Consider the following 15,074-nt stretch of genomic DNA (forward strand, 5'->3'; position numbering starts at 1 on the left):
AAAGGCAGGGTTGCAGACCTGTCTAAGATATGTGAATGTGCTTACAAGTGATCTTTTTCTTTGATTTAAGATATAGATATATATATATATTTAGAAAAACAAAAAACTTAAGAGTGATCTACCAAATTTTCATTGTCATCAAGATATACATGGATCAGGTCACTTGGGAAACCGCATATTTATACAGTACGTCAACTCCAACTCTTTCACCCATCTCTCTTCCTCTTCACTGGCACTGCATGATTATACAGCTGCTGAAGCAGCCCATCAGACTGGTTTAACTTCAATGAGGAATTTCATCTGAGAACGGCCCAATTGGGCTGCTTCGCTGGATATAGAATAAGCCCCTAACTGCAGTAATTGTGCAGTGAAAATGAAGAATAAGAGGGATGTGAAAACAAGTCCTCCGTCAGCATTGGCTCCAGGAGATACATATATATTTTTATCAAACCATTCTTTATAGTTGGATGTAAAATATATTCTCAGTGACAAACAGATCCCCATTTTATGTTTCATCGTGATTTTTTTTACATTTCTTAAAGTAATCCTACTGATAACAAACTGACATTTTTAGAGATGTGTCACAAGTTCCCCTCTAGCTGTGGAAGGGTTCGGAAGATGCTCAGCGGGTGTGTAGGATACTTACTTTGCTAAATATGCAGCACACACAGCCCCCTGCTTTAGATTTTGGAGTACGGCAGGAAAAGCGACCTGTGGGTTCAGCATATCCAAAGCGACCTAAAGAAAAGAGAAAAACAGATTTGAAATGGCATATTTATATATGTGAATAGGTTATGTGGCACTGAAAAACGGTACTGTGTATGTACTACATTTTCTATACTACCTTGCAGCCCATAAGAGTTAAGCACCTTCCAGTGTGAAAAGCAGGACACAGTGTTCTTTTCCCCTGAAACATGCTTCTCTCTACCTTAATGATACTGAGATTGTTCTCCTATCATATTCCCATTTCCCTTCTCTCTTCCAATGTGTAAATAGGAATTGTGTTCTACATGTTAAGTGTAAATAAGGAGGTGCAAACCTCTACCCCGGGGACGACAGAATTCAGTTGAGTTACTGGATTTTCCTTTGGGAAACTCTGCTCACAATGGCCGTTTGTAATAATCTGCAGGTAATTATTATTTTCACAAATGACTTACTGCATCAAATGCTACCGATGTCATATCGGGCAAATCGGAAATATCCTTGTTGATGAAATAAACGTTATCTGGCCAAGGCTCCCGGCACCGCATGTCCCATGTCTTCGCCCACCGAAGGAAATTCTTCTTGGCTACAGCATGGTGGTCCTCCCGCACTTCAAAGCTATAGACACGGCCCTCTGACCCCACTGCGGGGGAAGAGAAAACGTTCAACATTTACCCACAATTAAAATGAAGTGGGTGTACAGGGTTTGAGAGGAGAAAATCAAAAAGGGAAGATAAAACCATGCTTACAAGGGGGGGGGGCTATGTAACCAAGGCAATGCTGGAGCAGAGAGTGTGTTGTGACGCATTGCAGCATTGTTTGGAGCACAATGACATCTGCAGATGTTAGGAGCCAAAAAATTACACCACCTTAAACCTGGCGGATTTTGTGACACAGGTTGAAGGGAGAGAAAGTGACAGAGGCGAACAGTTTGACACATCTCATCACAATATGTGTGCATCTAACTGCTGCTTAGCGTCTCCTACTGACATTCCCCAAATCGCAGGCTGAAGTACCAATATATACATCTACTGTATATCTAGGTTTAAAAAGCTAAGTCTGGTGGTACTCCACACAATTAGGTGGCGAAGAAGATAAAGTTTGTTTTCCTACATTAGACCATTATAATTTCAGTTAACTTAAATCGAAATGTAAAAAGACTTTGGAAAGTTTTTCTACGTTCCCCCCCCCCCCCCCCAAGTTGCCTTTGCTTATAGTTTCATCCTGCAAATCTAATCCGAGTGCCTCACCTTACAGATGAGTTCCCCAAAGCACTATATCTTCATTCCCAAAATGATTACTGTACGCTCATTTACGTGTCTGTGGGTGTATGCATCTTAACCCTGGCTGTGCTCAAAGCTGTGACCATGCAGCAAGCTTAAGCCTGTAGGGGAACCATGTTGAATGGTTTTGAAGCAACAGGTGGCACTCTGTGCTCATTTGCATGTCATTTCCCAGAATCACTTGCTGCAGTGGAAGTGCTGTGTGATAATGGTGAAAGGAGGGGTTGCAGACCTGCCTAAGACATGCAAATGAGCATACAGTAATATTTACATTTGAGATATATATATATTTCTGAAAATCTTGGTTGCGAGTCTCTGTAGACCATTTGATTGGTCCGTCGGTCCGCCCTCCCACAGCTCTCATTGGCCGGTACGCTCTAACCCAGGGCTCCCCAACCCCCAGCCACACTGCTGCTGCTGCCTGAGGTGAGGAAATGCTCACTGGTGGTGGTGTCGGCTGTTGCTGCTGGGGGGAGGCTTAACTGAGACTGTGAGTTTTTGCCCCCCCCCCCCCCCAGCTCCGATTTTGACCCCCTCCAGCTCCCTTTTTGACCCCCCCCCCAGCTCCATTTTTGACCCCCCCCAACACACACACACTGACAAACACACACAGTGACAGACACACACAGTGACAGGCACACACAGTGACAGGCACACACAGTGACAGGCACACACACACACAGTGACAGGCACACACACACAGTGACCCCCCCTTCCCCCCAGCTCCGTTTTTGACCCCCCCCAACACACAGTGACAGACACTCACACACACACACTGACACACACAGTGACACCCCCCTTCCTCCCCGCCCCTGCCTTCCCCTCACTCCCCGCCCCTGCCTTCCCCTCACCCCCCGCCTCTGCCTTCCCCTCACCCCTGCCTTCCCCTCACGCCACCTCCCGTCTCTGCCTTTCACCCACCCGCCGCCTCACACCCCTGCGCCCCACAGCCGCCACCCGCACTCAACAGACACCCGCCATCTCTCCCCCAATCGACACACACCCGCCGCCTCTCACCCACACGACACAATCGACACACGCCTGCCGCCTCCCGCGCCTATGCACCGACATCACTGACCAGCCGTCACACCCACTCACCACCCACCCGCCGCCTCCCACCCCTACGCACCAACATCACTGACCAGCCGCCGCCCGCACTCACCAAACACCCGCCGCCTCACACCCTAGCGGGACCCCCACCCACAGCCAGCACTCACTACCCACGCGCCACCCGTACTGAACACCCACCCGCCGCCTCACACCATAGCGGGACACCCACACCCACAGCCAGCACTCACTACCCACCCGCCACCCGTACTGAACACCCACCCGCCGCCTCAAACCCGCTCACACCATAGCGGGACACCCACCCACAGCCAGCACTCACTACCCACTCGCCACCCGTACTGAACACCCACCCGCCGCCTCACACCCACTCACAACCTAGCGGGACACACACCTCACATTTTACATCATTTATGTCACCAAAATATACATTGTACTGTGGTGTCTTTACAAGAAACCATTTTTTAAACAACAACATCGTATTACATTTTCTTCCATGTTTCTTTTCAACATTATTATAAAACCTTTCCACCAAATAGTCATCCTATTGTTCCCCTATTTATACATAATACTACCTATTACGGATTTACATCCTGGACAACGCCGATATATATATATATATATATATATATATATATATATATATATATATATATATATATATATATATATATATATATATATATATATATATATATATATATATATATATATATATATATATATATATATATATATATATATATATCTATATATCTATATATATATCTCTTTTGTTGCCTTGTCTTTTCCTTTTTTTTTTTTGCAATTCTGTCTTTTGTCTTAGCTTGTATCTCAGAACATCCAGGGGGAGCATATAATGGGTTGAGAAAACAAAACAAGATACACAAATATAAGTGCAGACGTAATGCAATCAGTGAATAAATGTGGCAGTGTCTTGGCTCATATAGCTGTACTACTCACAGGACTAAAGTGTATATATAAGCAGTTGGCAAATAGGGTTGCCACCCTTGATGGTATAAAGGCACCGGACCCCTTATCGATAGTCAGCATAAACCGCATGTATAAAGAGAGAGAAAACTACATAGTGCGATCAATAATATAAACTTTATAAAAAATGAATGGGTAAAAAATGCGCACTTACAATGTGCTAATAGAATAAAAGCATTGGTCACAAATTGTGAGTAGGAGTTGTCCCGAGCAGCTCACCGCCTCCCTGGGTCATCAGGCTGAATGCCACGGCACTGTATCCACGATCGGAGCCTCCCTCTGTGCGCCCGTCTGATCCTCTGACGTCACGGCTGCAGGTTAGGTTCAGCTACGGGTCGCCTCCAAGACCAAAATAGGTCTGCTGGTTTCCTCTACGCGTTTCGCCCAGCACCAGAAACTGTTCACGGCTTCGTCAGGAGAATAATGAGTAGCATGCTAGTGGCTGTTTAAATACCCTTTGGGAATGCTAATTTAGCTAAAACATTCAATAAATCAATTAAGATTGCACCTGGAGTTGGAGTTGAACATGGTTGGAAGTTATAATACTTTGTGTTATTAGAGACTTAATAACGTGGGATAACATTGTTGTGGACACAGTTTGTTCGTACATTACGGCAGATATCATACATAAATCACAACTTTACCCTTAATGGGTATTATGAAATGTCATTCTGTATTTTACTTGCTAATAAATGTGATTGTCAGATTTAATATGTTTTCTGCGATCTCAATCGCTTCAATAGGAGATGGGAAGGGGAGGAATCTTCTTGTAATGAACTCACTATGTATTTCAATATTAAGTGGTGATGAATACTTAAATAGTAATTGGTCAGTGTGTTAAATCTGATCTATAATGACACAACCAAGTCCATACTTTATATATTTGCCTGTTCTACTATATAGACCTCATCAGTCTCTTTTTCGGACATTGTTTACATCTAATACCCCAATAGAGATCTTTGCCCTCCCTTGTTTCTAGATCAGATTTAACACACTGACCAATTACTATTTAAGTATTCATCACCACTTAATATTGAAATACATAGTGAGTTCATTACAAGAAGATTCCTCCCCTTCCCATCTCCTATTGAAGCGATTGAGATCGCAGAAAACATATTAAATCTGACAATCACATTTATTAGCAAGTAAAATACAGAATGACATTTCATAATACCCATTAAGGGTAAAGTTGTGATTTATGTATGATATCTGCCGTAATGTACGAACAAACTGTGTCCACAACAATGTTATCCCACGTTATTAAGTCTCTAATAACACAAAGTATTATAACTTCCAACCATGTTCAACTCCAACTCCAGGTGCAATCTTAATTGATTTATTGAATGTTTTAGCTAAATTAGCATTCCCAAAGGGTATTTAAACAGCCACTAGCATGCTACTCATTATTCTCCTGACGAAGCCGTGAACAGTTTCTGGTGCTGGGCGAAACGCGTAGAGGAAACCAGCAGACCTATTTTGGTCTTGGAGGCGACCCGTAGCTGAACCTAACCTGCAGCCGTGACGTCAGAGGATCAGACGGGCGCACAGAGGGAGGCTCCGATCGTGGATACAGTGCCGTGGCATTCAGCCTGATGACCCAGGGAGGCGGTGAGCTGCTCGGGACAACTCCTACTCACAATTTGTGACCAATGCTTTTATTCTATTAGCACATTGTAAGTGCGCATTTTTTACCCATTCATTTTTTATAAAGTTTATATTATTGATCGCACTATGTAGTTTTCTCTCTCTTTATACATGCGGTTTATGCTGACTGAGTATCGATAAGGGGTCCGGTGCCTTTATACCATCAAGGGTGGCAACCCTATTTGCCAACTGCTTATATATACACTTTAGTCCTGTGAGTAGTACAGCTATATGAGCCAAGACACTGCCACATTTATTCACCGATTGCATTACGTCTGCACTTATATTTGTGTATCTTGTTTTGTTTTCTCAACCCATTATATGCTCCCCCTGGATGTTCTGAGATACTTCTAAACTCGGGAACCCGTGAAACAGGTCCCACCAGTGAGGTTTGAGCTGTGGGTTTTTTGGTCATCACTTATATTTATTTTATCATTTACACCAATATTATTTATTCACTTCATATATAGCTGTTCGCGCCTTTTTGTTCACCTATTTACACAAGTTTTGTCTTAGCTTGGTCATGTACCTGGAAAGGTATTAAAAAAAATAAAATAAATATAAATGGACAACTTCAAAGTTGGTTGCCCTCTTAACTGGAGACCAAGTCTAGCGTGACAGTATTGGCTAAATATGGTGTGGATTGCATAGGTTGGCTAGTGTCGGATTTCAAAAATCAAAACGTGCTAACCTCTAGTAAAATGCCTACAGTATATAAAACAAAATAGTTGAGATACCTTTATTTTCATACATCTATGCTGAAGCCACATTTGATTTTCATGTAATTTATGACACTGCAAGGAAATGTACATTGACTACATAATACTCTCTCCTATGCGACGTGCCTCCTCCTTACAGTCGGCATGTAGTAGCGATGGGGAAGAAGGGTGCGGAAAGAATTGAGAGATTAGTGCGGTTTCAGAGGAAGAGGGAGACAGAGAATTCCTATTGTCTGCGCTTATTGTATTATTATAATTCCCTGTACTGTATTCTTTGTGAAGCGCAGAGTACATTTTTGGCGCTATATAAATAAAGATATACATACTGTACATAGTGTCATAAATTACATGAAAAACAAAACAAAAAGGTCTCTGCATCCTGAGAAGAAAATAAGGATATCTCAATGATTTTAGTTTTTATTTTGTATAGTCCCACTGGTATAGAGTACATTGTTTTACATATTCAATCTCTATGTTGAAAATGATTAAACATGCCAATGTTTTGAAGCCTCTAGCTTTAGCTGCTACATATGTATAAAATCAATGCGCGGTCTTTACCTGCACGGGATAGGAATAACGTCAGTCCTCCAGACCCTGATCCAGCTTCTAACACCACATCTCCTGGGCTGATATCCATCATCATCAGCATTGCTGTACTATCCTAAGGAGACATACATTAGAGTTAGCAACATGATTTATACAACTATAGTGTGCTATCCGGATGAAGCAGAACCCTACAAAATATGTAATAATTATATAGAACCAAATATGGGTCAGTATATAGCCGATCTTTTATTTACAGGTTACTGAGCAACACGTTTTTTGGACGTTAAGCACTTTCTAGTAGTATCACCTTTCAGATTTGATGTAGGGTGTGATTGCTACCTTCTAGGACAGTGATTTCCAGCCTTTTTTGTTTGGAGGAACCCTTGAAGTATTTCGAAAAATCTCGGGGAACCCCTATCTGGCTGACACATATTAGGTTCGACAGGGGTCAGTCACAAAATTTCACACCTCACGAGCCACCTCTATTTCCCACCCTCTACCCATGTTTTTGTCTCCCATCCATCTCACTAACTCTCCCCCCTCCCGCCTCGCATGTATTTATCCCTTGCGTCTCACTCTTACTCCCTCTTTTCCTCACTCACTCCCTCCTGCCCCCCTCTCTTCTCTCACTCGCCCCTACCTTCCGTCAATTACCCCACTCTCTCTCAATCCACCCTACAAAATACAGGGGGTCTGTGGTCCATAGGAGGAAACCCTGAGACTGCTTCCACGGAACCCTGGATGGGAAATCACTGTTCTAGGACACCAACATCATAGTTCTTCATTGATAAAATTAGTGTACAGAGCTTTTGAAACCTCATAAGTTTCTTTAAGTATACAAGAACGTTCGTGCCTCAAGAGTTATCACAACACATCTGAATGTCTTCAGGGACATCACGGGAGCTAGAACCTGGTCACCTTTCCAAAAGCCTTTTTGTACTTGGTACGGTGCCCCCCGCTCAGCTATATAACAATTCATATAGGCCGGGGAAGAAAGGGATATATAAAAAGACAAGCATCAAAGAAGGAAGGGAGTGAAACAGATCCCTGTGACTGCATTCAAACCCAACATGAAAAACCAGAACTTTTATTAATATAGATTAAAAGTAATGGTATCACACAGTTAAAGCAAACTGTGGACTTGCTGTTTGGCACCAAAGAAAAGCAGTATCAAAATACCCCCTGCTCACACCCAGAGCTGCGGGTTATTTGACATCTATATTAAAAGCAGCAGTCAGCGCTAATCACCTTTTATTTAATGTTTTTTTTTCCTTTCAAAATTTTGGAGATCTCACCTTTCCAAAGCCGTATAAATTTATATATATATATAGATATATATATATATCTATATATATATCTAAATTTATACGGCTTTGGAAAGGTGATATATATATATATATATATATATATATATATATATATATATATATACTGTATATCTTTTCTATCTGATGGTTCATTCAAAAATATATAGTACCCACGAGGTTACAATGAAGCTCTTTCCAGAGCCCAAAGCAGTCTAAAGGTTACCCTAAGGGCTGTTATATACTGGCCGTGTGCGCTACGCCGTGCGTGCGCGGCACTTATAATTGGCTGAGGTCAGCCCTTCTATACAAGGGCCGCACGCACGGCAGTGAGCGTGCATCTGGCCGACAGCGGGGAGGACGGGAATAGAATGATTTTGCGCCGCTATCGCGCTGAAATATATGTATATATGTGTGTGTGTGTGTACGTATGTATGCATGTATGTATACGTGTGTGTGTGTGTACGTATGTATGTATGTATGTATGTGTGTATATGTATGCGTGTATGTATGTATGTATGTGTGTGTGTGTGTATATGTATGCGTGTATGTATGTATGTATGTGTGTGTGTGTGTACGTATGTATGTATGTATGTATGTATGTGTGTGTGTACGTATGTATGTATGTATATGTGTGTGTGTATATGTATGCGTGTATGTATGTATGTATGTATATGTGTGTGTGTGTGTGTGTGTATAGTGTATATGTGTTTGTATATGTATGCGTGTATGTATGTATGTATGTATGTATGTATGTATATATATGTGTGTGTGTATATGTATGCGTGTATGTATGTATGTATATGTGTGTGTGTATATGTATGCGTGTATGTATGTATGTATGTGTATGTATATGTGTGTGTGTATATGTATGCGTGTATGTATGTATGTGTGTGTGTGTGTGTGTGTGTGTATAGTGTATATGTATGCATGTATGTATGTATGTGTGTGTGTCTATGTACAATGTTAATAAATATTTTATTTTTACCAATGTGTTTTTTTTTTAATAAATAATAAATCACACACACACACACACACACACACACACTGTATAACAAGCCTTAGGCTGCGGACATAGTGCACGAGCGGCACATACAAATGCATGTAAGTGCACCAGTCTGGCCATGCTGCTATGCAACGTGTCACGGCCGCGTTTGAGGAAATCAGGAAGAACCAGCCTGGTGATGTCACGGCCACGCCTCCCCGTCACGCAAGTGATCCGAGTCCACGGATCAGTCAGGCGACAGGCGCGCGCAGCACTATGGCCGCAGCCTTAGGCGCGCGCGGCATCAGTTCGACCAGGTGGACTACTGGCAACTCGTGACAGGGGCGCGCCTTGATGTCACATGGTTAATTCGCCCTCATTGGCTAAACCACCTCCGTGACGTGGCCAATGCTCGGCCGCCGCACCAAAAGACAAAATTCTTGTCTTTTGGCAAAGGATGTCGCGCATCGCACCGGGGCGCACAGGCAGCTACTGGGGCCAACCCCATAGAGGGCCGTACCTTGTGTGCACCCCGCACACCGTCGCTGCCACCGGGAACAAAGCCTTGGGCTGTGTCCACGCTGCTGCTGAGCGCGTTGAGTTCAATGAATGTCAATGTGTCTAGCCACGCTCACGCGGCACGCGCTCGTGCCTGTATGCTTGCGGGCACTGGGCGCTAGGCGCCTGGCGAGACAGATGAAATTGATTTCCAGGTGCACTGAAGGGTCACATGATCTTCAGCAACCAATCGGTGCCAGTCACTGCTCGGCCTCGCCCCCCGCTCGCACTTGGGAAGAAAAAATGCAGTACAGTTGAGTGCTCATGCTTGGAGTTGGTGACATCACCGCTCTCAAGCATGAGCGCGCTCAGCGGCGCGTTTGGTGCGTGCACTGCAATTAAAATAAATTGGTGCGGCGCACGTACGCTCTCCCAAGCTTGACGCTTGGGGAGACAAACAAAATTGACTTTGACGCGCGCTCAGCAGCAGTGAATGCACACACACACAGCCAGACACACACATATTACACACAGAAATAGCCCCGATCCATACCCCCAACGCTCGTGCTTGCAAAATTATGTAGGACACCCTGCGCTCATGCTTGGAGAGTTCGTGACGTCATCGCTCTCAAGCATGAGCGCTCTCAGCGGCCACCTAAGGCCTCGGACATGGTTGAAAAGACCGTGCTGAGGCGCGCTGAGGGGAAACATTATCCCTATCAGCACGGCTTTAGTCGGCGCTTCCGCAGGTGTGCTGAGGCGTGTGGAATTGCAGCCGACAGATTAAATTAAGTTTTCCCGCTGAGGGAAGCGATGGGCCGGTCACGTGACCGCCAAAAGCCAATGGCAGTCCGTGACGTGGCGAGCTAGCCCCGCCTCCCGTCCGCCTCCCACCCGGCACACAAGCGCGCACGCTGACGCTCATGCAGGGACACGAAAAAGCTCCTGCTTGAGCAGGAGAGCATGAGCATCAGCGCTGCTCAGCGCTCTTCCCTACACTATGTCCCAGGCCTAAGGGAGAGGGCGCGCTGGCGCTCGTGCGCTGCGTCCTGCTCGGCGATTCGTGGGCGGCTAGGTGCGCACTCGTCTGGGGGCGTGGCCACGACATCACGGAGCTGGTTTGCCCTCATTGGGCGAACCGCTCCCGTGGCGCGCTTGCGGTCGGCAAAATCAAATTTGCTTGCTCTGCAAGCATCTAAGCGCCGAGTAGGCGCATGCGCTCGCTCACGCTGACCGCACACATTGCCTCAATGTATTTCAGAGCGGACAGCGTGAGTGCGCCCGCCCGCCCAGCGCCACCCTGGCCGAGGCCTAAAATCTACTGATTAGGAAAACGATGAAAAAAAAAAAGAACTCAGGGCATGCTCAGGAGGCAAGTCACTAACATTGTAAGGCTGCGTCCTTAGCACGGGAAGCCGTGCTGAGCCGTGCGGACGCTCCGCGCTGAGCCCCTGCATCCTCAATGAGGATGCCATGAGAGGGGGCTCACGCGAGCGTCCGCAGGCGTGCTGAGGCGCTGGATTTTTCAGCCGACACCCAAGCTGTTTTTCAGAGCGCTGTCGGCTGAAAACATCCAATCAATCACTGCTCCGCCTCCCCCCCTCCCTATCGCGCACGCTGGCTCGCCTGCATGTGCATGAAATTGCACAGAATTCAGCAGGCGAGCCTCTGCGTCAGCGCGGCTCCGAACTGCTCCCCCCTCTATGGACGCAGCCTAAGAGTTCAAGTCTTAAAGCTGCAGTTCAGGCACTATCCTGCATGTGTGGTTTTTTTTAATAAATCAGTTCTGTATTAAGAAAAAATACTTTTAGCATTTTCTGTTTTAAAAAACAACAACTTTGAAAGACCAATTTTCTTGTATTCTATTTTAACAAGCATGCTTGTTCCTATAGCAACCATTTACATTCCCCATATTTAAAGATATCGCCAAACTATGCCGATCAATAGACAGAGAACGAATTGACCGGCAGCTATGCAGTTCTTTAGGTAATTAGAGATTGCCCACATGAAACTATTGAAGTAAAAAAATAAATTAAACAAAAAAAAAAGACTGAACTGCAGCTTTAAAAGGTTTGTGGGGTGGAGGGATCTTTCAATGGAAAGAATATTTTGACAGCTAGCGATTCCTTGCAAATAGTATAATATCTAGAAAATGATCTAGAGGGCTGTGAAAACGTTTTGCAAGGAAATAAACTTGTAATTGCAATTCCCAGCGGCGTTGAAAAGGGTCAAACTTACCCCATGAAACATGGTGCAATAAAAGAAACAACACCATACAACAGTTGTGGCCAGCAACAGGTCAGGTTTTCAGGATTACCCTGCTTCAGCACAGGTGGCTCAATCACTGGCTCAGTCTTCTTCAACTGAGCCACCTGTGCTAAAGCAGGGGCATCCTGAAAACCTGACCTGTTGGTGGCCCTTGAGGACAAGAGTTGGCCGCCCCTGCCATAAAATGTCAACGAACTAAGGGACACAATTATCAAGTACCGGTGTAAATGATCGAACCCGTTCCAGTGTTGACGCTTACTGACGTGAATGCGGTAACCCATTTAATAATGTGGCCCTGAGTGGGTGTATTTACTAAAGTCTTTCAGCTGCAAATTTAGTGCAAAATTATTTATTTTAATTGGATTCCTTAATAAAGCCAGGGCAGGTTTTGGCACCAGATCTGCCTTGGTTTTGCAGCTAGCAGACTTTAGTAAATACTGTAACCCCACCACCCAAATAATGACCTTTTACACAGTACACCCACGCACAAATTACAGACCTTTGGAATGATTGGGAAAACATCACATTCATTCATTATTTTGCTGTAGGTACAAAAGAACATCATAATAATGATTGATGGTAGAACTTTCAGCCACACAGCATTCAATACAAGACTTATTTTACTGTCTACAGCTCAGATGCTTTGGGCAGCAGTAAACCGTGATGCTTTGATGAACAAACCTTTGGATAGGAGACGGTAGGACCCCTCTTCATCAATAAGACATAGTCATCTAAAGAGGGTCTTCTGAGAATGAATTCAAAGTTACATGAAGTCTTTAATTTCAGCCCTGGCAACTTCCCCACTATCTCCTTGTGGCTGATGGCTCCCCAATTGCTCAGGAGTTTGCCAGAGTCTGTAAGGAGAAACATGTTCTTGAACTCTGTGTAATGCCTCCTCTTGAACTCAGCAAGGACCAGATCTCCTGGCTTAAGGGGTGAACCGTGAGGATATGAGAGTCTAGCCTCATCTTCTGAAGGTGGCTCTGAGACTATATCCTTATCTTCTGAAGGTGGCTCTGAGACTCTATCCTTATCTTCTGAAGGTGGCTCTGAAAGCCTATCATCTTCTGAAGGTGGCTCTGATACACAAGTGACCTCTGTGGAGGAAGATATCCGCTGTGTATGGAGGTGTACACCTTCTGTGTCAGGTAACTTGAATTCTGCCTCTGGGGTTCTGAGATCCTGGACCTCTTGTGAGACTAACTCAGGAGGGATCATCTGGCTGACCCTGTCTAAGGGAGACAAGGACCTGCCCCAGGCCCTTCTGCCCCTAATATGCAGAGATTGTGACACTTTAGTACAGAGAGGAGACTCTGTGGTCTCATCCCCCTCCTGTCCATCCCCCGTGTCCGCTGCTGTTCTTTCCCGGGGATCACCAGCTCCGGGGGTCTCTACCCAGGAAACAAAACGCTGCACATGGACCTGCGTACTGCATGCGATCGCTATAAATGACCCTGCAGATCCCAAACACCCATGCGGCGGGTGCCTGCTGCAGGTTAGCACAGCATGGCACAGCCAGGGTACCCTCCCTGCACACCGCTGCAGCATCCCGCTCCTTCATAGGCTGCTCCCAGGACCGCTCTGCTGCTCACAGGACCGCTCTGCTGCTCACAGGACCGCTCTGCTGCTCACAGGACCACTCTGCTATTCACAGGACCACTCTGCTGCTACCAGGACCACTCTGCTGCTCACAGGACCGCTCTGCTGCTCACAGGACCACTCTGCTATTCACAGGACCACTCTGCTGCTACCAGGACCACTCTGCTGCTCACAGGACCACTCTGCTGCTCACAGGACCACTCTGCTGCTACCAGGACCACTCTGCTGCTCACAGGACCACTCTGCTGCTCACAGGACCACTCTGCTGCTACCAGGACCACTCTGCTGCTCCCAGGACCGCTCTGGGTCTCCTTCATACCACACCGGAGTGAGGGGCAGAGTGCCTGAAGGGTTAACCTTGTGACAACGCAAGAGGGCTCTAGGAGTGGAGGTCACACGTCATCAGCCGGCGACAAGGAGGAAGTGCGCCCTTGCGTGTAGTGCACGTGGTTCCCCCACATGTGCAGATGTAGCTGTGTGTGTGTCTTTGCATTAGCATAGGTGCGGGTGCCTCCATACAGGGGGCTGCCGGGGATAAAGGGGACTGTTATAGTGACATAAACAGCAATAGCCTTAATAGACTCACACGAAGCACTGCTAGAGATAAAGTGTCCGTGTTCTGGTTTGCAGGAGGGTGCTCACATTTTCAGTTTGTTAAAGCAGTAGTAGTGCTGTAGTGTTGCATGTGAACCAGATAACTACGAGTTGATAGGTCAGTGTTTAATAGAGAGGAAATCTGATCCATCATTCTTAATTTTGTCCAGAAAACCCAAACATTATTATTTTTTGCTTCTGTGCGATGAATATGGTTATGTTAAAACTCACTGTTCTGCCTGTGTCACACAGCACGGTCACAGAAAATGATGAAAATACTTAAGTAAATCTGGGATTTTTGGGGTCGTAAAAAAAAACCACCCTTGAATTTAATTAGTTAAACTCGCTTGTTTCATACAGTATGTAGGCCTCCCATACCCTCCTACTGTAGCTATTTAGTAAGTACTGTACCTAATGTGTATGCTATATGTCTATTAAAATCTGATATACTATTTCTGCATTTGTGAGAACTCAGGAGTGTTCAACAACTTGTCTACCATTAATTCAAGCTCGAAATCTTAGTGTTAGGTTCCTGAAGATCATGACTGATTGGATAAATGATGAGCATGTTATAAAGATGTTATCAATACTTCTGTGATATACAATTATACATACAAATGAATCCCTATATATGCTTTTTTTCCCCCATAAATTATTTTTGCATACAGTATAATGAAATGTATGGGTCTGTATAGGAGATGCTTGCCTGCTTGTAAGTGCCTGCATCCCTCTTGATGGAAGAATGAAACCATACCTACTTTCATGTGCCAGTGGAGTTGGAGGGCCTGCAATTGTCACTCATTTCAAGTTGGTATCACCATAGGAATCCAGTTCAATTTTTATTATAAATAATGATCATGTCTGCAATTGTATGTTA

General features: G+C 45.0%; 1 protein-coding gene across 1 annotated transcript in view; it reads right to left on the reverse strand.

Annotated features, from left to right (window-relative positions):
* The window catches only part of TRMT61B (tRNA methyltransferase 61B), an 18,901-nt gene extending 4,880 nt beyond the window's left edge, over positions 1-14,021 (reverse strand). Inside the window, exons 1-4 of the mRNA XM_075595415.1 lie at positions 12,686-14,021; positions 6,962-7,064; positions 1,158-1,345; positions 647-738 (exon numbers count right to left, since the gene is read on the reverse strand). Coding sequence (XP_075451530.1) covers positions 647-738; positions 1,158-1,345; positions 6,962-7,064; positions 12,686-13,552 — 1,250 coding nt within the window. The 5' untranslated portion in view covers positions 13,553-14,021. The remainder of the gene's footprint in view (positions 1-646; positions 739-1,157; positions 1,346-6,961; positions 7,065-12,685) is intronic.
* Positions 14,022-15,074: the final 1,053 nt, after the last annotated feature.

This window comes from Ascaphus truei, chromosome 4, assembly GCF_040206685.1.
Source record: "Ascaphus truei isolate aAscTru1 chromosome 4, aAscTru1.hap1, whole genome shotgun sequence".
Lineage (NCBI taxonomy): Eukaryota > Metazoa > Chordata > Amphibia > Anura > Ascaphidae > Ascaphus > Ascaphus truei.